The sequence below is a fragment of the Callospermophilus lateralis genome, chromosome 3 (assembly GCF_048772815.1).
Source record: "Callospermophilus lateralis isolate mCalLat2 chromosome 3, mCalLat2.hap1, whole genome shotgun sequence".
Classification (NCBI taxonomy): domain Eukaryota; kingdom Metazoa; phylum Chordata; class Mammalia; order Rodentia; family Sciuridae; genus Callospermophilus; species Callospermophilus lateralis.
The window spans coordinates 72,313,440-72,339,863 of NC_135307.1; the positions used below are offsets into that span (position 1 = coordinate 72,313,440).

At 37.3% G+C, this 26,424-nt stretch overlaps 1 protein-coding gene and 1 pseudogene across 2 annotated transcripts in view; both read right to left on the reverse strand.

Annotated features, from left to right (window-relative positions):
- Actr10 (actin related protein 10) overlaps positions 1–16,052 on the reverse strand; it is a 29,738-nt gene extending 13,686 nt beyond the window's left edge. Inside the window, exons 1-7 of one of the 2 annotated variants that reach the window (XM_076850441.2) lie at positions 15,867–16,052; positions 14,065–14,137; positions 10,418–10,500; positions 9,230–9,338; positions 6,995–7,102; positions 2,044–2,111; positions 1,469–1,548 (exon numbers count right to left, since the gene is read on the reverse strand). In XM_076850441.2, coding sequence (XP_076706556.1) covers positions 1,469–1,548; positions 2,044–2,111; positions 6,995–7,102; positions 9,230–9,338; positions 10,418–10,500; positions 14,065–14,073 — 457 coding nt within the window. In that variant the 5' untranslated portion in view covers positions 14,074–14,137; positions 15,867–16,052. Of the gene's footprint in view, positions 1–1,468; positions 1,549–2,043; positions 2,112–6,994; positions 7,103–9,229; positions 9,339–10,417; positions 10,501–14,064; positions 14,138–15,685 lie in introns of both variants that reach the window. The other variant, XM_076850440.2, reaches the window with a different exon arrangement.
- An 8,249-nt stretch (positions 16,053–24,301) lies between these two features.
- LOC143394659 (hippocampus abundant transcript-like protein 1 pseudogene) lies at positions 24,302–26,163 on the reverse strand (annotated as a pseudogene).
- Positions 26,164–26,424: the final 261 nt, after the last annotated feature.

Below are 26,424 nucleotides of genomic sequence, written 5' to 3' on the forward strand. Positions count from 1 at the left end.
GAAGCAAAAGAGCAATTAAATCAGATTTTTGTGGAAAGTTACTCTTGACAACAGTGTGAAACAGACAATCAGTTCAGAGAATAGGCTGCTATAATAAAAGGAATTGGATTAAAATAATACCTTTGTTTTCATATGTTAAGTGGTGTGGAAAATGGAGGGAAAAGATGAATTTTGAAAGAGATTTCTTTGGAAGAACTGAAAAGATTTACTAACTCCCAGTTTTCTAAAATGGGAGATAAGAAAGATGTTGTTATTCTCATCTAAGAATCACTAACTGAAATACACAGGAAGTCTTAGGTTTGGGGTACCAGGTGACATACATAGTTTATGTCTGATAGTCAGCTGGAAATATGAATATCAAGTTCAGAAGAAGGATCAGGCTCAGTGACATATCTGAGACTCAATACCATACAGGTATACTGAAGTAATGGAATTAGATGAGATCACCTTTTAAGTAAGTAGAAAGTGAGGCATGGTAGTGCAAACCGGTAATTCCAACGGCTAAGGCAAAAGGATCAAGAGTTCAAAGCCAGTCTCAGCAAAAGCGAGGTGTTAAGCAAGTGAGTGAGACCCTATCTGTAAATAAAATACAAAATAGGACTGAGGATGTAGCTCAGTGGTCAAATGCCCTTGAGTTCAATCCCTGGTACTAAAAAGTAAGTAGAAGCAGCTGGGTGTGGTGGTGCATGCCTATAATCCCACTTGCACAGGGAGTCTGAGACAATTGGATTTCAAGTTTAAAGCCAGCCTCAGCAATTTAGTGAGGCTCTACACTACTTAGCAAGACCAGGTTTCAAAATAAAAAAATAATAAAAGGGCTGGGGATGTAGCTCAGTGGGTAAGCATCCTTGGTTCAATCCCTGGTATCATATAAATAAATAAATAAGTAAAAGCAGAAGAAAGTAGGAACAAAAAACTGACCCTTAGAGAAGTCAGTGGAGAAAGCAAAAGCAGAGGGTACCAAGAAGGAACATTCAGAAATAATAGACACCACAAAAGAAAAACCTGAAAGCTGAGGAAAAGGAGATTTTCAAGAGTATACGATGATCCACGATGTTAAAAGCTGAAGAAACAATGACTAACAGAAATGGATTTGGTCATTAAGAATTTAATGAAGAGCCAGGTGCAGTGGCACACACCTGTAATCACAGCAACTCAAGAGGATCCAGAGTTCACAGCCAGCCTCAGCAATGGCAAGGTGCTAAGCAATTCAGTGAGACCCTGTCTCTAAATAAAATACAAAATTGGGCTGAGGATGGGGCGCAGGGGTTCGGTGCCCCTGAGTTAAATCCTCAGTACCCAGAAAAAAAAAAAAAAAAGGAATTCAATGAAGACCTTATAATTGGGGAAAGATCATCAGAGTGTTGAAGGAAATCAGAGTAACTATGCCAAGGGGCAAATTCTAAAATATAAGTTAAAGAAATGAAAAGAATATAAATTAGTCTTAAACAGCTCAAAGTGAAATTACCCATCACAGAGGGAAGACTCTGTTCTTTAGCAGCACCCGTGTCAACAGTACATTGTTCCAACAGTTGAGTTTCCAATTCCCTGAAAGAAAAAGTCACAGAAATTAAAATATTGCAACTAATATCCTTTTCTCACTCAACACTTTACTATATAACAGATTATGATGCTTTAAATAATAAAATATGATGCTTTTATCCTTAAAAGATGAATACATTCAAAGTTAAGAGAGAATGGAATGGGGGCTGGGGATATGGCTCAAGCGGTAGCGCGCTCGCCTGGCATGCGTGCAGCCTGGGTTCGATCCTCAACACCACATACAAACAAAGATGTTGTGTCCGCTGAAAACTAAAAAATAAATGTTAAAAATTCTCTCTCTCTCTCATTCTCTCTCTAAAAAAAGAAGAAATAAATAAACTAAGGCAAATTCTGGCTCCCACTCTCCTTAAAAAAAAAAGAGAGAGAATGGAATGAATGAAATTAATAAGCCCTCTATTGACACTCATCAATAAACAGATTAGTATCTGCTTTTGTAACAAGCAAATGTGAAGAGAACCTGTTAAATTCCAAGAGACTTACCTGTGAAGAGCTTTTCCTCCAAGGGGTAGTGCTCCCCAACAATTTAGTACTGGGATTCCTTCATATATCTATATGGTAGTCAAGGACATTACTATTTTAGAAGATATAATGTGGTTTTCTTGATATTTTTCTCAACTTCTAGAGTACTGTTCTAAATCTACTTAGGTGACAGGCTCTTATTTTTTATTTTTAGAAGTTACAGAAATATCCTTTTTCATATTCTTCACCAAAGAAAACATTTAAAAAATAAGCTGGGCACAGTGGCATATACCTGTAAAACCCTAGCAACTTAGAATGAGGCAGGAGGATCCTTCAGATTTTAATAAGGTTGCTTAAGGCATTGTTAAAGTTACTGAGGCTGGCCTCAAACTTGTGATCCTCCTGCCTCAGCCTTCCAAGATGGTGGGATTATAGGTGTGCACTACCATGCCTGGCTCGAAGACTTTTTAATAAAAAAATAAAATATATCATTAAATATTTTTTACTGTATATATTGGAATAGTTTCTTTTTTTAAAATATTTTTTTAATAATTGTAGATGGACATAATACCTTTATTTATTTGTTTTTATGTGGTGCTGAGGATTGAACCCAGTGCCTCACACATGCCAGACAAGTGCACTACCACTGAGCTACAACCCAAGCCCTGGAATAATTTCTTAATATAGTGTTTAGATAAAATATACTATTAATTTTATTTCTTTTGCTTGTGTTTTTTTTTTTTTTAATAATGGTTCTTAGAAAACTTTAAATTACATATTTGGTCCATATTATATTTCTATAGGAGAGAGCTTGACTGATATTCTATAAAAAGGAGAAAAAGTATACTGGTAAAAGTACTGGTTTTAGACACAAACATATGACTCTGAGTCACAACTACCTTTCTCAACTTTTAATTTATTCATTTATGTGAAGATAATACTCATGTTGTAGAGTTGTTTTGATAATTAAAACAAAGTACTTTATATTTAAAAAGCTACTAATTTAGTTCCTTGGAGTACAAAATTCTTTATTTCCTCCCTACAAATATTTCTTCCAATAAATATACATGGATACCTTAAAACTGCAAGAGTCTTACATGCATGTACTTCAGCTACCTTTTTTTCAATGAAGCAATGTCCCCTTGATATTCTAACAATACTTATGGATAACTCTGCTTAAATGTTCATAATAAAAAAAAAAAAATGCAGTTGGGCACAGTGGCTCATGCCTGTAATCCCAGCTTCTTGGGAGGCTGAGACAGGAGGATTTTGAGTTCAAAGCCAGCCTCAACAAAGGTGAGGTGCAAGGCAACTCAGTGAGACCCTGTCTCTAAATAAAATACAAAATAGGGCTGGGGATGTGACTCAGTGGTTGAGTGCCCCTGAGGTCAATTCTCAGTACCAGGAAAAAAAAAAAAAAAAAAAAGAATGCAGCAGTTTATATAATAATTCCATCTGGGGACAACTTGAATTATTAGTAAGTCCTTCCTTAGTGAATGAACTCTAACACTTAATTGAGCAAGCTATTATGTGCCAGGTCCTGTGCTTAATACTTCACATACATTAACTCATTCAACCCATGTAATTCTTTCATGAGATAGAAATATTATCATTGCTATTTTACAGATGTGGAAACAGAGGCCAGAAGAATTTATACAACTTGACCAATATCACACCTAGAATAAGCAGCATAGCTGAGGGGGCTGGAGTGTGGCTCCATGGTGGAGCACTTCCCTTGCACATGTGAGCACTGGGTTTGACCCTCAGCACCACATAAAAATAAATAAACAAAATAAAGGTATTGTGTCCATCTACAACTAAAGAACAAATTAAAAAAAAAAAAAAAGCATAGCTGAGATTTGCACTTATTGTGGAAAAAAATGTATTCATTTTTCTAAAAGCGAACCTTTCAGCTGATTTGAAGGTTGAATTCATGCTGCCATACCTTTTTTTATTATACTTTCTCATTTCAGTTTCTCTAATGACTATTTGTATGACTTTTTCCCTTAGAATTTAACTATCCTAGTCAACTTCTTCAACACATTATAAATAGCTGTTTCTGGGGCTAGGGATGTGGCTTAGGTGGTAGCTCGCTTGCCTGGCATGCATGGGGCACTGGGTTTGATTCTCAGCACTGCGTGGGAATGGATTAAGGATATTGTGTTCCCTCTAAAATCTGGAACAAGACAGGGATGCCCTCTCTCACCACTTCTATTCAATATAGTTCTCGAAACACTGGCCAGAGCAATTAGACAGACGAAAGAAATTAAAGGCATAAAAATAGGAAAAGAAGAACTTAAATTATCACTATTTGCGGATGATATGATCCTATACCTAGAAGACACAAAAGGGTCTACAAAGAAACTACTAGAGCTAATAAATGAATTCAGCAAAGTGGCTGGATATAAAATCAACACGCATAAATCAAAGGCATTCCTGTATATCAGCGACAAATCTTCTGAACTGGAAATGAGGACATCTACCCCATTCACAATATCCTCAAAAAAAATAAAATACTTGGGAATCAACCTAACAAAAGAGGTGAAAGATTTATACAATGAAAACTACAGAACCCTAAAGAGAGAAATAGAAGAAGATCTCAGAAGATGGAAAAATATACCCTGTTCATGGATAGGCAGAACTAACATCATCAAAATGGCAATATTACCAAAAGTTCTCTATAGGTTCAATGCAATGCCAATCAAAATCCCAACGGCATTTCTTGTAGAAATAGATAAAGCAATCATGAAATTCATATGGAAAAATAAAAGACCCAGAATAGCAAAAGCAATTCTAAGCAGGAAGTGTGAATCAGGAGGTGTAGCGATACCAGATTTCAAACTGTACTACAAAGCAATAGTAACAAAAACAGCATGGTACTGGTACCAAAACAGGTGGGTGGACCAATGGTATAGAATAGAGGACACAGAAACCAATCCACAAAATTACAACTATCTTATATTCGATAAAGGGGCTAAAAGCATGCAATGGAGGAAGGATAGCATCTTCAACAAATGGTGCTGGGAAAACTGGAAATCCATATGCAATAAAATGAAACTGAATCCCCTCCTCTCGCCATGCACAAAAGTTAACTCAAAATGGATCAAGGACCTTGATATCAAATCAGAGACTATGCGTCTGATAGATGAAAAGGTTGGCTCCGATCTACATATTGTGGGGTCGGGCTCCAAATTCCTTAATAGGACACCCATAGCACAAGAGTTAAAAACAAGAATCAACAAATGGGACTTACTTAAACTAAAAAGTTTTTTCTCAGCAAGAGAAACAATAAGAGAGGTAAATAGGGAGCCTACATCATGGGAACAAATTTTTACTCCTCACACTTCAGATAGAGCCCTAATATCCAGAGTATACAAAGAACTCAAAAAATTAAACAATAAGAAAACAAATAACCCAATCAACAAATGGGCCAAAGACCTGAACAGACACTTCTCAGAGGAGGACATACAATCAATCAACAAGTACATGAAAAAATGCTCACCATCTCTAGCAGTCAGAGAAATGCAAATCAAAACCACCCTAAGATACCATCTCACTCCAGTAAGATTGGCAGCCATTATGAAGTCGAACAATAACAAGTGCTGGCGAGGATGTGGGGAAAAGGGTACTCTTATACATTGCTGGTGGGACTGCAAAATGGTGAGGCCAATATGGAAAGCAGTATGGAGATTCCTGGGAAAGCTGGGAATGGAACCACCATTTGACCCAGCTATTGCCCTTCTCGGACTATTCCCTGAAGACCTCAAAAGAGCGTACTACAGGGATACTGCCACATCGATGTTCATAGCAGCACAATTCACAATAGCTAGACTGTGGAACCAACCCCGATGCCCCTCAATAGATGAATGGATAAAAAAAATGTGGCATTTATACACAATGGAGTACTACGCAGCACTAAGAAATGACAAAATCATGGAATTTGCAGGGAAATGGATGGCACTAGAGCAGATTATGCTAAGTGAAGCTAGCCAATCCCTAAAAAACAAATGCCAAATGTCTTCTTTGATATAATGAGAGCAACCAAGAACAGAGCAGGGAGGAAGAGCAGGAGGAAAAGATTAACATTAAGCAGAGTCATGAAGTGGGAGGGAAAGGGAGAGAAAAGGGAAACTGCTTGGAAATGGAAGGAGACCCTCATTGTTATACAAAATTACATATAAGAGTTTGTGAGGGGAATGGGAAAAAAATAAGGAGAGAAATGAATTACAGTAGATGGGGTAGAGAGAGAAGATGGGAGGGGAGGGGAGGGGGGATAGTAGAGGATAGGAAAGGTAGCAGAATACAACAGTTACTATTATGCTATTATGTAAAAATGTGGATGTGTAATCGATGTGATTCTGCAATCTTTGTAATGTTTTGAATAACCAATAAAAAAAAAAAAAAAAAAAAGAAGAACACTTCAAAAAAAAAGAAAAAAAAAGGATATTGTGTCCACCTAAAACTAAAAAATAAATAATAAAAAAAAATAGCTGTTTCTTTTGAAAACTGAATAGAATATTCATCAAGTCTACTCTTGGACTATATACTAGAACCCAACTATAATTAAACTTTCTACAAAAAAGTAAATTTAAATCTTAAAATCCTGCAAACTTTTACCACATGGTAATAATACTTGTACATAATAACCCAAAATAGTTCAATACAATAAAAAAATCATTTGTAGCCAGGCACAGTGGAGCATGTCTGTAATCCCAATCACTTGGGAGGCTAAGGCAGGAGGATCACAAGTTCAAAGCCAGCCTAAGCAACTTAGCGAGGCCCTAAACAACTCAGCAAAACCCTGTTTCTAAATAAATTATAAAAAAGGGCTAGGGATGTGGCTCAGTGGTTAAGCAACCCTGGGCTCAATCCCAGTACCAAAAAAAAAAAAAAAAATCATTTGTAATAAACCACTTATTTCAGTTAAAGCATAGTAAAAATTACATAATTGGCTGGTTGACAAAAAAGATACAGGTAACACCAGGCTTTCTCTGTATCCACAATCTAGGACCATGGCAGAGTTAATTCCAAGTGTCAGAAGTGCCATTAGATGACTTGGAGCAAGCAAGACAGATGGAACCTAGAAAACAACAAAACTAGAATGAGTGGCAGTTTTTTAAGATATTAAAATACATTTGAAAAAACATCACAGGAACATAGTATTTATTTTTATTATTTATTATTTTATTTTATTATTTTTATTATTATCCAACCATTTTATAACATTTAGCTAAAAACTAGTTTCTTGATTTGAATGAATTTAATACTGTCATAAATAAAAACCACTGAAGTTGTTTCATTTCAAAATGATAATTCTGAAATATTTTTATTAATACTTGTTCTATTTCCTTAGAAGTGGGAAAACAGAATGGGATAAAAGAGATCTGGAAACATAAGTTCAAAGACGATTTTAAAAAAATAAAGTGATGAGGCTGATGAGGCAAGAGGATTGCAAATTCAAAGCCAGCCTCAGCAACTTAGCAAGGCCCTAAGCAACTAAGTCAGACCCTGTCCCTAAATAAAAAGTAAAAAGGGCTGGGATGCAGCTCAGTGGTTAAGCACTCCTGGGTTCAATCCCTAGTACCAATAAACAAATAAAGAAAAAAAAAAAAAAAGGAAACAAATGCCTTTACCAACCAGAGGAAAACACAGAAAAGAATTTTTAATTTATTTGTGAAGTTTGTAATATGAATTACATTTTTAAAACCCTATAATCTAGCAGTTAAAATTAAATTGAAGAACAAAACTACAAAAATCTTAATTGTGTGACATTTTCTCCATTGAGAAGTTGACAATCTAGTGACACCCCAAACACTAGATATTTGGTCCATCATAATCAAATAGCCAAAATAATAGCTATATTTCCCTTAGCTAAGTAGATAGAGCAAGTATTCTAGTCATATACATAAGGATAGTTATCAAACACAACTAAATCTCTTAAAAGCATAGATACAGAGAACCTTCTTTATTCACATAGGAGCTGATATGAACTCTTATTGTTTTGTTTTGTGTTATTCTGACAGCATGTGAAATTCCCAACTCTATGATATCAATAAGAAGAGGAGGCTATGCAATCTGTTCTCTGTACCTATCTTACCAAAACATAACTTAGGAAATATTAACTGCCCTTACCACACAGATACTGATTTTTAGAATTAGATATATTCCAAGTTCAGTAAAATGCATGAAACAACACATTAATTTCTTATATACTGTAACATTTTATATAATCATCCACTTTCCCTTGCTGAAAAGAACCCTAAATTTCAAGGAAGAGATTTTAAATAAATTAAGTAGTAAAGATTCTGGCATACTTTAAAATGTAATAATCTTATAATATATTCTCAGTCTTAAAATAATCTTGACTCCTATAAAATAAAAACTTCAAGTAATATTACTAACATCAAGAGAGATATCATTCCTGGGACTGTCCGCTTAATCTAAAATTAGACACAGTACTTTAATATTCCACTTAAAAGGAATTTAAAACTTAAAATAAAATTTAAAAAAAAATTGAAGAATTCAGAGCAATCAGCATAACAAAAACTAGAAAGACCCAAAAAAAAGGAAACATAAACTCCACAATATACCTTTTAACTCTGAAAAAAAAAAAAAAAAAAAAATCCTCCCAAACTACATTAAAATAAATTCCAGAAACACTAATAAGAAATCTACTATCTAAAGGTTAGACAAAATGTTAGTTAAGCATGAAATAACGGGGCTGGGGATGTGGCTCAAGCGGTAGCGCGCTCGCCTGGCATGCGTGCAGCCCGGGTTTGATCCTCAGCACCACATACAAAGATGTTGTGTCCGCCGATAACTTAAAAAAAAAAAAAATATTAAAAAAAAAAGCATGAAATAACCATAAAAAGAAAGAAATAGCTAATGTGAAGAGGCTTCTGTCATCTGATTCCCCAAATATATTGTGTAATACACACAATGAAAGAAATAAAATGCTGACTCTTTAGTTTAAGTTTTGAGTGCTTATCAAAAAAAACAAAAAAGGCAGGGATAAGGGTGGGGAGATTCCCTAATATTAATATATATGACTTTTATTACTTGTCTACTTTGTGAATGTGTATGTGTGGTACTAGGGACTGAACCCAGGGACTTGCACATGATAAGCAAGTGCTATACCACATAGCTACATATCAGCTTTCTTCTCCAGTTTAAAAGCAGCTCAATCATTTGATTTAAAAATAGTTACCTCAAAATACTTGAAAAGAACACGAGTGAGGGTCTCTCTGAAGTGAGAAGGACATAATACCGACTCAATAATTACAACTCGACGATCTCTGGGATTCACCAACAAATGCCTGAAAAGAGATAGTTTTGTTTTTAAAAGTAAATAAAAAGTTGGTACTTATTTTGTTAATTAATACAATTTAAAAATAGAGAAACTGCTCTACCCTAGCTTTATGACAAAAAGATATCTCCATTTTATCACCCCAGAAAGGTTATGTTTTTGAGCTCCTACTATGTGCCATGCACCATGCCAGAATCTCAGAAACTCATTTATCTCAGAAACTAAAACCACAGCCCATTGTGACTACTAGCTTTAGTCATTAAAAAGATATTTTCTTTTCTGGGGTTATAAAAGTAATAGATGTTCACAAAACTTCAAAATGTTACAGAGATTAACTTGTAAAGTTCAAAAACCTTATACTTCTATTGCCCAGAAACTACCCCTAAGAGTAGTCTATATATTTTTTCACTCTTGTGGATGTGTACACGTATCTGAACAGAAATATTCATTCCATAGATGTTCTTCAATTTGCCCTTTGCACTTATCAATATACCTAAGCCACATTTCTGTATCACTAGACATAGATTAAAGATCCAGGGCCTTGTGCCTGGTAGGCAAGTACTCTACCACTGAGGTATATCCTCAAGCCCCCAGAACTCCTTTTTATTGGCTACATGTCTTTCTGTAAGGACGTATAATAATTTACATGTCATCTCCTTTATTAATGGGCACTTGATTTATTTTCACTGTTATGCTTGTTTTGTTTTCTAATCTTCTAACAGACACACACATCTACCTATTTATTTATTTTGGTGTATGTGTTTGTGAAGGGGGGGTGCTGGGGATCAAACCCAGAGCCTTGTGCAGGACAGGCAGATACTTTACCATTGAGCTATATTCACAGCCCTCCATTATACTTAAAATATATACATATATATATATATATATATGTATGTATATATATATTTATTTTTCTAATATATTTTTGAAAAGGTTGAAAATAAGCAAATAAAAATGACAACGAAAGCCAAAAAACTTTTTTGCATCAGATGTAATACAACCAAATATCCTTATGACTGGCATTAAGAAAACATCTAATTGCAAAAGCTAAGAAACAAACAAACCCAAACAAACAGAATTCCACCTTACCTGAAATACAATATGTGGATGAATTCCTTTAGGTAGGAATATAATTCTTCTGTATTTATATTATACTGAACAACTTTGATAGGCTATAAAAAATTAAAATGACTTATATTAATAATCTCAAATTAAAATGTGCTCATTTATTTTACTGATATATTTTCTCAGAATAAATAAAAAGCAATGTGTATTGGGAATAGATTAAAAATTTTTAAAAATAGATTAATTTCTTAAATTAGGAATCCATAAGAACTGGCAATATCCGAAAAAAAAAAAGAAATTTTTTGTTTGTAGTAATAAAAGTATATATCTGTAAGTTACGAGCTATGCTCATACACATTTTTTTTGCCTATGTGACTTACCATGTTAGCATGACTGATTATAAAAATCAATATTGATTAAAAAGCATTAAAGGAATCCTCAAATAATCCATATTTGGTTCAGTTCCCTAGTCACTTCCAAAGCACTGAAATCATCCCTTTTACATTACCACACCTGTAAAATGTCTACCTTCCTGCTAGACTATAAACTCCAAGGGACAAGAAAAATAGTAGTTTAATTATAAACATGGTAAAAGCTGGGCACAATAGTGCATGCCTATAATATCAGTGATTAGAGAGGCTGAGGCAGGAGCATCAAAATCGAGGCAACTTAGCAAGATCCTGTCTCAAAATAAAATATAAAAGGGAGTTCATAACCCAATTGAGTCAAATGTATGAAAGATGATATATCATGAGCTTTGTAATGTTTTGAACAACCAATAAAAAAAAATAAAAAATAAAAATAAAAAAAATAAATAAAATATAAAAGAAAGGGGCTGGTGTTGTGGCCCAGTGGTAGATCACTTGCCTAACATGTGTAAGGCAATGGGTTCAATTATCAGCACCATATATAAATAAATAAATGAATAAAGGTCCATCAATAACTAATAAAAATTTTAAAAATAAATAAATAAATAAAATATAAAAAGGGCTGGGATATAGTTCAATAGTAGAGTGCCCTAGGATTCACTCCCCAGTACTGCCCCCATAAAAATCTTAAAAACAAGAACATTAATGCTAAATATGTAAGCACTATCAAATCATGAGTGTAACACAACAAGGCTTCACTCATGATCCTCAGAAAGCTCTAAGTACTCCAATGTATCATTGACAGACCCGTTTTTCACCTACTCTTTTTAAAGGAAAGGTCTTCAGCATGGCTCACTTCTTGATTTTTTTTTTTTTTTAAGTTGTAGATGAACACAATATCTTTATTTTTATTTATTTATTTTTTATGTGGTGCTGGGGATCCAACCCAGTGCCTCATGCTTGCTAGGCAAGTGATCTACCACTGAGCTACAACCCCAACTCTCACTTCTTCTTTTTTTTTTTTTTTAATTTTTCAAAAATTTTTTTCACTTCTTGATTTTAGAACATTTAAAAAATGTTCTAAACCAAGTATAACCCAAAATAGATAATCTTTATATATATTTATCTTTTCAAAATAATAAAAGATCAAAGCACTAAGAAAAATGTCAGTGAAGATACAAAGGTTCTAAGTTCCATCAGGAATCTACCTAGTAATATAGTAATGCCAATTATTATAACACACAATGACATGAAAAATTAATAGATGGGAACTTCAATCACATTTTGAACATCACACCACAAACAGCTACTATAATTCTGGCTTGTCAAAGAATTTGCAGAAACTTTGAAATCAAGAAAATGATTCCATAATCAAGTAAAAAGATTTATGATACATTCCAGGACCAATATAAATTGATATATTCTACAACATCTGTTTTTATAAAACTGAATATGCTCCTACGTGATTACTAGGTAAGGGGATAATATCTATACTATCAAGGTCTTCTTAGTTCATATAAGGGAAAAGCTAAAATTATGATAGCAGAATTATAACCTTCATTAAGAAAAAGTCATTCAACTCAGTGGTCACACAGGTACTGATCATTTTACATCTATTCAAGAAAAGTTTTAAGTGATCCCATATACTAAGGATCCTTCCACAGAATGTATCCTTAAAGTTACTGGGCTGTATCTCATGGTCCCAATTTAACAACAGCCACATTGGTTAAGAGCTTGCTTCCACCTGCATTATCTCAGGACCCAATGGCCAATATTTCAATTCACGGTTTTATTTTGTCTTTAATATCTCTTCAGATAGCCTCCAGCACCAGTCAAAGCTATTCGAATTTTCATGAATTATTATTATTATTTTTTTTTTTAAAGAGAGAGTGAGGAGAGAGAGAATTTTATTATTTTATTTCTTAGTTTTCGGCAGACACAACATCTTTGTTTGTATGTGGTGCTGAGGATCGAACCCGGGCCGAGCACATGCCAGACGGGCGCGCTACGGCTTGAGCCACATCCCCAGCCCTTTCATGAATTATTAACTATTGTCTTTGCTAGTTCATTGTTCATAAAGTTACACAGGTTTTGTTTAGTCTACTCCAACTTTATGTTCTCCATAAACTTGTTTTGTTTTTTGAAACTCTACAACAGCAGGGCAAGGTCCCAGGGCAAGGTCTCGGCTCAGGAGGCTGAGGCAGGAGGATCCTATGTTAGCCTCAGCAACTTAGCAAGGCCCTAAGCAACTTAGTGAGAACAGTCTCTACATAAAAAAATATATATATAAAAAAAGGGCTGGGGATGTGGCTCAATCCCCAGTACCCCCCAAAAAAAGTACCACAGGTTTTTCAGGATTATAGTGTTGTAACAGCAGAACCATCTATATCTTGTTTTCTAACCAGTGAATTTTATGGTAGACAAAAATTACTCTATTCAATGTCTAATTTGCCAAATTAGCTTCAGCAAGACTTATTTAATATATAGTAAAACTTTTTGTTGCTAGGCATGGTTGCACACACCTGTAATCCAGGAATTTGGGAGGCTGAGGCAGGAAAATCTGGAGTTTAAAGCCAGCCTCAGCAGATTAGAGAGGCACTTAGCAGCTCAGCAAGACCATGTCTCTAAATAAAATATAAAAAAGAGCTGGGAATATTGCTCAGTGGTTAAGTGCCCCTGGTTTGGATCCTAGTACCAAAAAGAACCAAAAAAAAAACAAAAACAAAAAAACAAAACAAAACAAAAAAAAAACAAATAATAAAAAAAACTGGTTTCTCAAAATTCTTCTGGTTTTAGAATTTTAGATAGATAAGGAAATGAAGACTTTGAAGAAGGTAAGAATAAAATTGTTCAGTAGATTATATTATGCTACAAGACATAAAAATCATTATACTAAGGTTAAAGACTTTTCTCTTGATATTATATGATTCCACTTACATAAAATGTGCAAAAAGGCAAATCTATAGGAACAGCACATCAGCAGGAGGTGGACATAGGAATCAACTATAAGTAGGAAACTATAAGTAGGAAACTTATTGGGGTGATAAAAATATTGTAAGATTAGGTTGTAATGATGATCATATGTGACAAATTTATGGTATACAAAATTAGACCACAAAGTTGATTTAAAAAAAAAAAACACAAAAAAACACTTTCTCTTGGGAAGGTAGATCATATCATTTCTCTTGGGTAGATCATATCATACATTCAGCACTATTTTAATCAATCTTATCTGAAGTCATATTTTAAAATATTTTATATTACAGAATTTATTTTGCTTATTTGTTAAAAAAAAAAAAATACCTTAGGCATGCCAGCTCTTTTTATCACACTAGGAATTATACATCTTGGACCAGTTTCTCCAGCAAATCCACACCTGAAAATATAAGAAAAATTAAAACACTGCACTTATAATTTTTTCAATATTTATTTAAGTTTTTGTATATTTGTTTCAAAACTATGCCTATAAAAATACCTTTGATGTAGTCAAAGGGACACTACCCAGGTCCCATCAAACCCTAAGAATTTAGTATCATCTATCAGTAATTTGTACATTAAAGGAAAAAAATTAAATCATCTCAAGTTTTTGATGCTGAAAAAAACCAGTGTATCGTTTTTGGTCAGCATTTATTTTTTCCCCAATTTTTAATTATAGCTGAATTTGAGACAAGAAATTTCTACAATCCTAGATCTGCATTATATTATGTGACTTCATTGATACCGTTATGCATGCATCACTTAATGGTGATTTAGTTATTGTGCAACACTATCCTGTGTAATAGCTTTTTGCTTATTTCTTTAATGTACAGTCAAAATAACCTTTGAGCAGTAATTTCAAGATATCTATTATGTTAAGTTTTTTGAAAATATATATTTTTAGTTGTTGATAGACCTTTTATTTATTTATATGCGGTGTTGAGAATCGAACCCAGTGCCTCACACATGCCAGGCAAATGTGCTACTGCTGGGCCACAGCCACAGCCCTATTGAGATAAATAAGAAAATATTTTACAGAACAACACAGAATGTATGAACCAAGGATTATGTTCAATTCAATTTTGTAGCTCTTGAGGTTCAATTTTTTCAGTATATCTTTTAACCACTTAATTTAAAAAGTTATTTAATACTTACTACATGTTAGGTAGTGCTCAAAGACATATAAGGACTTCAAGTATTTCCATACTGTACATATACAGTCAGATAACTGTAACTGCAAGACACTTTTCTCTCTTGAGCCTACTACAAGGACTCTTAAGCTAGGGTGCAAAAACCACAAAGATGGTCCCCCAATCCCTGGAAGCTGAATGCAAATGTTTTAAGAATTGTGCATTTGTGAATGCCATCTGGCTTTCAAAGATTTCTCAGCCATCCAAAGGCACATACTAATGTTTTCAAAATTCTTTTTTTTTTTTAATCTAAGAGTATACAGAACCCAACAAAGGACAGTGTCCTTAACTAAATTCCCTAAGTTGGGGAGCAATATCACTATCTTAAATAATTTCCAGCACCAACGGAAGATCTGTTCAATAAAATTTTAGAGTGGAAATCATTATCAAGCGTTACAACTAGTTGCAGCCTTCCTGATCAAACGAACTCAGGGTAAGCGGGGTCCAGGTCATCGCTGTCATCCCCTACACAGAACCTCAAAAGGTCCCTTGGGTTTGAGGTGATGACCACAGAGGCAGCGAGGACAATCCTCTCAAAGCTCCCGGAGTCTCCCTTCCTCCCAGCCCCACTTGCTCATCAGGATTTGCATTCCCCAAGGTGTAAACAAAAGCCATCACTTGGGGGAGGGGGCGGTGCCGAGAAAAAGCACGGGGAGACCGGAAACTGCCCTGGAAGCCCACAATGAGGACCCGGGCTGGGCCGGTACTCAAGCCAACTGAACCCCCAGGGGGCCACAGCGGGCGCCATGGCCACTCACTTAGTGAAGGCCTCTCCTAGGTCGATCACGACAGCCGTTTTCTCGCCGCCGCTGCCTAGGCCCTCGTAGAGAGGCATGGTCGTCACGCAGACCCAGAGGACTGCGCGGACTGTGCGACCCACAGGCCTCGGCTCTCCGGCAGGGGCTGGAGCTGGGGCTGGGGCTGGGGCTGGGGCTCTACCGCGGGCGGTGGCGGGGACCTCGCGTGGCCTCGGCGCGCCAGCCGGGGCTGTCTCAGGCTGTGCCTCACTCCGCGTCAAGCCCAAATCCTCTAGGTACTCCTGACTGCGGCACTTGGGAGGAGGAACCGCGGGCGGTCGCGGATCTGGGTGCGCGGGCACGGGATCTGAGGCGATCAGGCGCTCCGGGCGCCCCAGTGGGGCGGGGCGGAGCGGCCCTCCGGTTCCTCCCGGCCCGGGGCCCTCACGCGGCGCGTGCGCCTCTGTGAGAGATCCTGTTGCAGAGGTGGCCTGAGATCTAAAGCGTTTATCTTGAAGTCTTGCGGCTTGGGTTCCTGAGCTTCTGATCTTAGCCTATCATTTAATCATTGCAATAAAATATCTAGAATAGGCGTTCTGTTATGTGTAGAAACCGAAGCTCGGAGAGATTAATGATTTTTAAAAAAAATTTTTTTGGGACCCCCCCCCCTCGGCAGAGCCAGGAACGGGCCCTAAGACTTTCTGATTGTAAAGCTTTTACAAATACTTTAAAGAATGATATGTATTGACAAGGCTGTATTTGGTAGTTATTTGGCTGAAAGTTTTTACTTTAGTCCCAAAGAGCAGCTAAAGCAGCATCTATCAGTCTATGGAAGTGAAGGTGGTTTAGGTGTGTGTCGGGGGAGGGGTGGGGGAAACTGAACCAAAGGCTCCTGTTTCTCCTAAAATGAGGAGCTGTGCAAACTTAGGGAAGATGCCAAATCTCTTTGTGCTAGAATGTAATAGGAAATCTATATTGACAGTGGACTGTTGACATGTTTAACAGCTTTCTGCAGGGGGGAAAAAAATTTCCTGCAAATATTGGCTCTGACTGACTGTGGTGGTGAAGGAGATTGTGAAAGGAGAGAGTGAACTATGAGGAGAGAGATTCAAGGGTAGATCTGTGGAGAAAAACATTTAGCTAGTGTACTGTGTTGAAAGGTGTTCCCAAAATTCTTTTCCCTGGAGAACCCCAAAATGTGACCTTTGCATTAGGATGTTTGCCCATAAAATGCCCAAGTTAAGATGAGGTCATACTGGATTCAGATGATCCTACTCTCCTGACTGTTGACTAAAGTTAGTGTAGTAGGCTGCTGCCCTGTGTCTGACCTGTTTTCCCTCAGTTTATCATTCTTGTCTACTGAGGATGCCTGAGCTTTCTTACAAAGGATAAAGAGTTAAGGCTGTACAATGCAGAAATTTAGATAATGTGATATTAGCAAAATTCATGTTCATCTAAACGACTGATAAGTGATCTTCCTGGAAACAAATTGCTGGAGATAAAAAAATAAATGGAGCTGTGATGGGAAAGGAAACTTAAAAGTGGGAAGGGATGGAATGTTTGTTTAATAAGGTCAGAGAATTTAATAGGTCTCTTTACTTGGGTTTAAACTCTGTCATTCTGTCACTCTGTCATGTTCCTAATACCTCTGATCATTACCTTATCTATAAACTATACTGCTGCTTTACAGTATTTGTGAGGATCTATTGGAATTATTTCTGAAACTACTGAAAATTTTAAAGTGCTATTATTATCCATACTGAAGTTTCCATGACTGCTCATCAACTGTATTAATTCCCTAGGAAATACTATACCACAAAAACGGGTGGGTTAAAGCAAAACAGAAATTTATTCTGTCACACTTTGGGAGGTGAGAAGTCAGAAATTAAGGTGTCAGCATGATCATACTTCATCTGATGGCTTTGGAGAAGGATCCTGCCTTTTTTTTTTTTTTTTTTTTTTTTTTTAGTACTGGAGATTGAACTCAGGGGCACCCAACCAGTGAACCATGTTTTCAGCCCTCTTTTGTATTTTATTTAGAGACAGAGTCTCACTGAGTTGATTAACACTTTGCTTTTGCTGAGGCTGGCTTTGAATTTGCAATCCTCCTGCCTCAGCCTCCCAAGTTACTGGGATTACAGGTGTGAGTTACTGGGATTATAGGTGTGTGCCACTGCATCTAGTGGGCTTCCGCCTTTTCTAGCTTCTGGTTGCCAACAGTCCTTGGTGCTCATCCATTTGTAGATGCATCAGTCCAATCTTTGCCTCTGTCATTATCTGGCCTTTTTCCCTGTGTCTGCATCTTCACATTGACATCTGCCTCCTTGTGTTTTCTTGTCATTTTCCTTCTAGGTGTTTTGTCCAAATTTTCCTCTTTTAAGAAGTTCAAAGCCAGCCTCAGCCACTTGTGAGGACCTAAGCAACTTAGCAAGACCATGTCTCTACATAAAATTCACAAAGGGCCGGGGATGTGGCTTAGCAGTTAAGCAATCTTGGATTCATTCCTCAGTACTGAAAAATAAAACTAAAAATAAATAAATCCTAACTCATTAACTGACTGACTTTGGGCAACTCCATTACCTTCTCTGGGTCTTAGTTTCCTCATTGTAAAGTGTTGTACAAGCAGTAATAATGTTAACTTGGTTGAACTAGAATTTTCCATTAATACCTCATCCTCAACCCCTTTTCAAGCTAGGCATTTCGTATTATCTTTCATGATGATGATTCTCAGATCACTTAGGAGCTCATTTACCAACTTCTGGAATCTATTTTGTTAATCTTATCACAACACAGAACATATATCTGAAAAGCTTATAGTATACAACAGAACTCAACTCCCATGATCCAGCTCCTGTGCTTTTTAGTAATGCAAAGTAATGAATGTCTTTGTTTTGTTTTTAGGCACATCACATTACAGATTCAAATTTCTCCCATTTTGCAAGTTAAAACCTAATTTGTATCCAAATTTGGAACTATCTGTTAAATTTCATCTAGTTAGTTTTGGTTCAGTATTCCAGCATTTCTGCATAATTTAAAAAATCCAGATTCTTTAAAATTGAGAGCCTGGTATTTAACGTTAATTATAGAGCCACCCACAAGTTTGAGAGGCATGCTTTCGAAGTTTTGGTTCCTTCAATATGTACTTACTGAGAACCTACTATATGCTAGGTCCAGAGACTATGCGAATAGAAAGGATGATTTCTGCTTTATGGAGGTGGATATATAAAGTAACAAGTAATGCACAGGAAATATATGGAAAGTGTTAATGGAGATGGGAAGGGACCCAATCAACTGCCTAGGGATTAGGGTCGTTTCAGGGAGGAAGTATTCATACTTTGTTAGCATTGGCTTCAGGGGCCTATGTAGCCACGTGAGGACTGTCAGACAAATGAACAAACTTTTAAGTCTTGATAAAAACTAATGCTTGGCTTAACGTGGTGCTTTCCAGGCAAAGACCACGGGACAACACAAAATTTTTGGCAAGGGAAGTGGAAATGAGAATACATAATAGAGCCCAAACCCTACTTCTGGAGGTGGGAAAGTGGCTGAAGGTTGAGTTGATCACCAATGGCCAATGGTTTAATCTATCATGCCTGCATAATAAAGTATCTATTAAAGCCCCAGGACTTGTTTCACGGAACTTCCAGATTGGTGAACAAGAATACATCCATATGCTAGGAAGGTGGTTCACCCCAACCCCCTGGGGACAAAAGCTTCAGCACTCCAGTACTCCTAACTTTGCCCAGTGTGTGTGTGTCCTTTTAAAAAAATCCTTTATAATAAATGGGTTAAGGGGTGGGAGGAGGGGGGGAGAGAAGACATAATAGGATGCAATACATGAACTCACTCTTTCTAGAAGCTTTTCCAACATAGAGTTACAAGGAGAGTATTCCAGGATGTGGAGACTGCTTGCAGCAATGGTTTATAGGAAATTTTGATAAGTCCTATTATCAAGAGGGGATGGCACCAAATCATTAAACCCTTTACTGGTATGTTGGGGAGTTTTGACTTTATGTTAGTATCTATTCTAAATATTTTACATAAGGGAAAGAATGTCATATTATGATCAGTGTGCATTCATTTCTTTCTGAGTGGAGTAGATCAGGAGGAAATGGAGGAGTCCTAGACTGATGATAAGAAACCAATTTTGAAGCTATTGTGGGTCCATGAGAAAAAACAAAGACCACGTGAACTAAGACAATGGCTTGGTATGGCAAAGGAAGGAAAGAACATTAGAGAAATCTTTTACCAAATGAAGACTTTCTGCTGTACAAAAGCTGGGGGCAGGTAGATGGGAATCAATACCCACAGAACTACCCTATGGGAAATATAAAAGAGTCATCAGATGGAAGGAAAATGATTTAGTGCCCTAGGTACTTGGAATTAGTCAAACAAAATCATGTAAAGATTCTTGCCCTTGGAGAATATACTTTCCAGCAGGGGGAGATAGACATAAACATATACATAATACATAAGTAACCAATAGAGTGTTAGAAGGTGATAACACTGTTTATTTGTTTGTTTGTTCTAAATAGAGCACCAAAAAGAGAATCATAGTGATGGGAGCTACTTTCAGAATTGAACAGTCTCCTTTGAAATATAGTGTCTGTTCATTTAGGGTTTTGTTTTTTTTTCCCCCAAGTCCTCAACTTGAAAATAACATTGGAATTTATATTAGAATATAAGAAAAATTTAAATTCAAATTTTCACTCTATGAAATAATGTATATATTCAATGTTTTAAGTATACAGTATAGTTAAGATTTTTTTGTTTGAGTTTCATTTTGAAATGGAGATAAGATTAATTAGGGAATCATGGATATGTTATAAGTTATCTTTAAAATGTTATCCATATAACAGAAGACATAATTTTCATATTTAGTAACAATAAGATTATAATAAGACAATTCAAAGTTGTTTTCTCAAGGACTGTGTTATGGAAAAAATTAACAAATATTCTGAATTAATCAACTAAAGGTGGCTGGTCACAAGGTCTTTATATTTCCAGTTATATTAGTGCCTTTTAATTAATACTTTCTAAAGAACAGGATTTAATCAGAATTGAAGCTTTCATTATGTGGCTTTCTTTTTCTTTTTCTTTTTTAAAGTATCCATTGTGTGGTACAAAATAGAAGACACAGAGAAAAACCCATATAAATATGGTTATCTCATACTAGACAAAGGTGCTCAAATCATCCACTGGAGAAAAGGTAGCTTATTCAACAAATGGTGCTAGGAAAACAGGAAATCCTATGTAGCAAAATGAAATTAAACCTCTATCTCTCACTCTCCACAAAAATCAGCTTGAAGTGGATCAAAGACTTACTCAGTAGATCAGAGACTCTGCGCCTAATAGAGGAAAAAGTAGGCCCACATATTTATCATGTAGGCTTAGGACCTGACTTCCTTAACAAGACTCCTAAAGCACAAGAAGGATAATCAAGAATCAATAAGTGGGATGGATCCAAACTAAAAAGCTGCTTTTCAGCAAAGGAAACAATCAATAATGTGAAGTGCGAGCCTACAGAATAGGAAAAATTTTTACCACATGCCCCTCAGATAGAGCACTAATCTCCAGGATATCTAAAGAACTCAAAGACTTAACACCAAACAAACAAAAAATTCCAAATAACTCAATCAATAAATGAGCTAAGGAACTGTACAGACGCTTCACAGAAGAAATACAATTGATCAACAAACATTAAAAACATGTTCATCATCTCTAGCAATTAGAGAAATGCAAATCAAAACTAAGATTTCATCTCACTCTAGTCAGAATAGCAATTTTCAAGAATACAAATAATAAGTGTTGGTGAGAATGTGGGGAAAAATGTACAATGATACATTGCTGGTGGGACAGCATGAAAGAGAAATGAGAAAGTGAGAGGAAGGCGAGCAGGAAATGAAGGACGAAGATCAGGCAGAGATCCACACAAAGGTTTATTTGTCAAAGCTGACAAAGAAGGCCATCCCTCTATAGAGTGGAGAGAGGCACTTGTGATATTTGGTGTTCAGCTTTTGTGGAGTAGAGGTTTGGATTTGTAGTTGTGGCGCTATGGGATAGGCTCAGGGATATTTGCATCAGAGAGCTAGGTGAGTGGGGAATAGCCAGGGATTGGCTTAAGTCGATGGCTCCATGGGGCTTTCCAGAGCAAAAGGGTCGCTTAGGGTTATGGTACCATGGGGTAGGTACTAATGGGGATGGGGGGAGTTGAGGTAGGAGGAAGTACAGGAAAGTGAAACTCATAAGATGGCGGTTAACATTTAAGATGGCTGCTGGAATGTTAAATCAATACCCTATATTGCAAATTGGTGGAACCACTCCGGAAAGCAGTATAGAGATTCCTCAGACAATTTGGAATGGAACCATCATTTGACCCAGCTATCCCACTCTTCGGTTTATACCCAAAGGACTTAAAATCAGCATACTCAGTGATGCAGCCACATCAATGTTTATAGCAGCTCAATTCACATTAGCTTAACTATGGAAACAACCTAGATGCCCTTCAACAGATGAATGGATAAAGAAAATGTGGTACATATACACAATGGAGTATTAGTAGCCTTAAAGAAGGAAGAAATTATGCATTTGCAGGTAAATGGGGGGAACTAGAGAATATCATGCTAAGTGAAATAAGCCAATCCCTAAAAACCAAAGACCAAATGCTGATCTGTATGTGGGGGGGCAGGTAGGGAAGAATGAAGGAATTTTGGATTACGCAGAGGGGAGTGAGGAGAGGGGTGGGGTTATGGGGATTGTAAGGATGGCAGAATGAGACAGACATTATTGCCCTTTGTACATGTATGATTACACTACTGGTATGAGCACCATGAATACCCAGAGGAATGAGAAGTTGTGCTCCATTTGTATACAATATGTCAAATGCATTCTACTGATATGTATAACTAATTAGAACAAATAAAGTAAAAATTTTTAAAAAGCAAAAAATAAAGTATCCTTCTGCATTAGGAAGTTTAAACCTAAAATCCACCAGCATAGTAAAAAGATATGTTATCTCTGTTCATTGAGAACAAGTTTCAAAGTATATTTTCTTTTAAATGTATTCAGTCAGTACACAATCCTTTATAAAAGTTTTATTTTCTGTCAATACCTTCATTACATTTATAAATACAAGATTTACATAGTACCCCATAAAAAAATTAGAACCCTTACAAATATCTACATATATTTCATATCATAAAAATTCCAAAGGAGTACTTTGTTAAAGGTGGGCCCTAGGTAATGGTCCATATACTGTGCAGCTTTTAAAACATATATAAATCTGTAAAGTTTTCTTTGTCCACAAAATATTGCAAAAAATTAGCAAGACTCTTATAGTGAAATTGAACTTCATTAAGCCCTCATATTTTGGAAAGGAATTTGATGTGATTTTCCCATGAGATTAAAAAATCAGATAAACAGAATGAAATAAAGATAAATTGAAAACAAATGCATACTTCACAGCAGTTAAGGCATGAGTGTGATAGACAAGAACAACTGAGAAGTAGGACATGGGAGACATGAGAAGGAACAAATAGTAATAATGTATTATGAGTCTGAACTTGGACATAAATTCTACTGATATTGAGTTACTCTCATCCTGTTTTAGGAATGTTCAAATTGTTAAAAACTTTCTTAGAAACTCCCTCCAGTTTCTTTGTTGCCACTAGAATGCTTGTGTCTATGGTTTTGTGTGTGTGTGTGTGTGTGTGTGTGTGTGTACGTGTGTGTGAGAGATTGTGTGGGTAAGTCTTGCTAAGTTACCCAAGCCAGCTTCGAACAAGGGTTCCTCCTGCCTTAGCCTCTTAGTAGCTAGGATTATAGGCACGAAGCACTGCGCTGGGCTTGATGTATTTTTTTTTTTTTTTTCATCTTTAAAATCATCTTAGGCTTGATATATTTTTCCTTCAGTAAAATCACCCTGAATCTGATCAGGACACTAGGACCAGGAATCTGAGTTGCTAGTTCAACATATTTGAATTTGTAAGAAAGATTTCCTTCAGCTGGTTAAGGTTGCCATTAATCCATGTTATTATTGTTCATTTTAGATAAGCATCGGATGTAAAGAAAATAAAGGGAGACCTTTGGACAAAGGCAAAAGATCTCAGATACTGGGTGACTCTTAAGAATGGCCACTCATTAATTCCTCTGGGCTAAGCTGGAATAGTTCAGAGAAAGAGGAAGGAAGAAAAAAAGAAGGAATTCATCACTTGAAATCTTGCCCAAGATGGCTGTTCTACTATAATTATGCACCTTCCACTGAAAAAGGCATGGAAATATGACTCCAGTTGTTAACGGAAATCTATCCTTTCTATCAGACATGACTTTTTCTATTTGAGTTTCAAAGTGCAGACTCCAAATAATCTTGAGAATTATACATTATCTGCAGGGAAAAATTTCAGATCTTACCTTCTCCTAATGTAGAAGTAAAAACTTTTTTATTAAAAACTTTATTTATTAAAAGAAATAGGAGGAGGGAGCAGAGAAAGAACAGAGGAACAGAAGGAGTCACTTATCAAACTTGGCCCAGAGCATGCCACTAGCATCACCTTTCCAGCACCAGGAAGTCTCCATGTGTTACAGCTCGCTCCATGATTCTCAGAAGTGGTGTCTATAGAATCCAATTTTCTGCTGAGTTTACAGTTCAGTGCACTGATTCCCAGGTTCTTTGAAGGAGGAGAGCTGCCAGAGGCTATTATCTTGCAGCAGTGGCTCAATGTCCTCATCACTGCCTCATTCTGGGGTATTGGGTAGGCTGCTGCTGATGCTGTTGCCATATTTTTGAACTCCACTGGCTTTCCCATATTCAGGGATGAATAAGGCAACCAGAAAAGACATAAAAACTATACATGCTCCAAATAAAAATGGTAGGCCTGGGATGATAGCTCCCTCTAGGACATCATTGTTAGAATTCAATTCTAGGCCCAATTCGGTCAGTTCTACATGGAAAATGTAGAATTTAGGCAGTGCTGGCCCCAGGACATTGTATAGTCTCTTATTGCAGTTATGATCCCCTGGGAAACTTCTTGCTGATCTGACTTTTCCAGCTGAGAGACAACAGCATGTACTGCCCGGAATGTGATGCTGAACATGACAGCCACTGTCCCTGCTGCCCACTGATGAAGTGGCCTGATGACAGGCGTGAGATTCAAAACCATACCAGGCCAACTGGAAGCCCAAGCCAAGAAGGACAGCATTTTTTTTTTAATAACTTTATTCATTTTTTTTTATGTGGTGTTGAGGATCGAATCCAGTGCCTCACACATTCTGGGCAAGCATTCTATGACTGAGCCACAGCCCCAGCCCAAGAACAGTATTCTTATTCCCCAGTGATCTCATCCAAATGCTAAGAAAGACCATCTGAGCCACAATAGACAGAATTCCTACCAATCCAAAGCTTATGACCTGCCTGAGATAGAGAAAAAAATCTTGAATACTGTCTAGCTTCAGGAAGATATGAAGGAAACACGGTGATGCAGATTAATGAGACAGTAGAATCTTTCCCAACTTTCTTCCATGATGCAAAAGGGTCTGCTTGTTTCCAAGAAATCTGAGCTCCCCAGGAAACTGGTCTCAATTTCTCTGGCAAAGATTCTGAAGCAGACACCAAGAAGAAAGAGTCGTCCAGAAGAGCCATCACTGTGGCCACCAGCACAACAAGGCTGTCTCCATAAGTAGCTCCAATGGCTAGGCTGCTGACCAGACTAGCTGCAAAAGTGGCTGAGACCCATCCATAAGCAGTACTTTGCTCGTGCTCCTGAGTGACATCAGCTACAAAGGTAAATATCACAGAGAACGTGACTGAGAAGACTCCAGACACGGAAATCATCGCAAAATACCACCATGGACTAATCCTAATCAGTGGGATAGGGAAGGCGGTAGAGAATACAGTGTCAAGGAGGAAAGTCTTCCTCCCCCACCTGTTGGAGAGGGCGCCTATGAGCCGGGCACTCGGAAAATAGAGTAGGCCTTTTACACCTTGAGTGGACCTTTCGTGAGGAATGTGTATTGAGGAAATGTTTCATGCAGAAGAGTCAACACTGGAGTTGTTAACAGGGCTCGTGGGGAAAAAAAAAAAAAATTCAAGGAAGATGACAACAGCAACCTGCTGAACACTTGGTTGGCCAAAGCCTTGTAGCCAGCTGCTGCTCAGGGCCTGAGCGCTGCGCTTCTCCAGCTCGGTTCCAGCATCGGGCTGCGAGGCCGCCTTCCACTCTGGCTCCAGCAGCGGTGTGCCCGCGGCGGCCGTGCCCGCGCTGGCCCGGGGCTTTCCGGGACGTCCGGGACCACCGCGATGCCGCGGGAGCTGTAGCGCGAACCCGTGTCTTCAAGGGCTCCGCGCCCGGCGGCGACGCCAGGGCTTAGAGACAGCCGAGGCTGGAGCCGCGGAAGAGGCAGAGGAGGTCCCCGGCTCCGGGACCCGCTGCGCTGCAGGTCCCCGAGCGGATCCCGACTCCCTGGCTGCTGGCCGCGTCGGGGGCGGGCTTTATTTTGTCCATATTGTGACTAGTAGATTAAAACTGAGGGCAGTGTTCAACCACCAGATTTGGTCTAAAAATAGTTCTTGAATAACAACTGAAGGAATTCATACACCTAGAAAAGGATATGATCCAGAAAAATAGACTGAGGAAGTATAGACATAGGGCCCATAAAAACTACTTAAGTTTCTACATCGCCTAAGCATAGTTAAAAGTAGACAGTGGAGCCAGCTCCCATCACCCAGCTTCGGAAATGATCAGCACTTCTTCATACTTTATTTA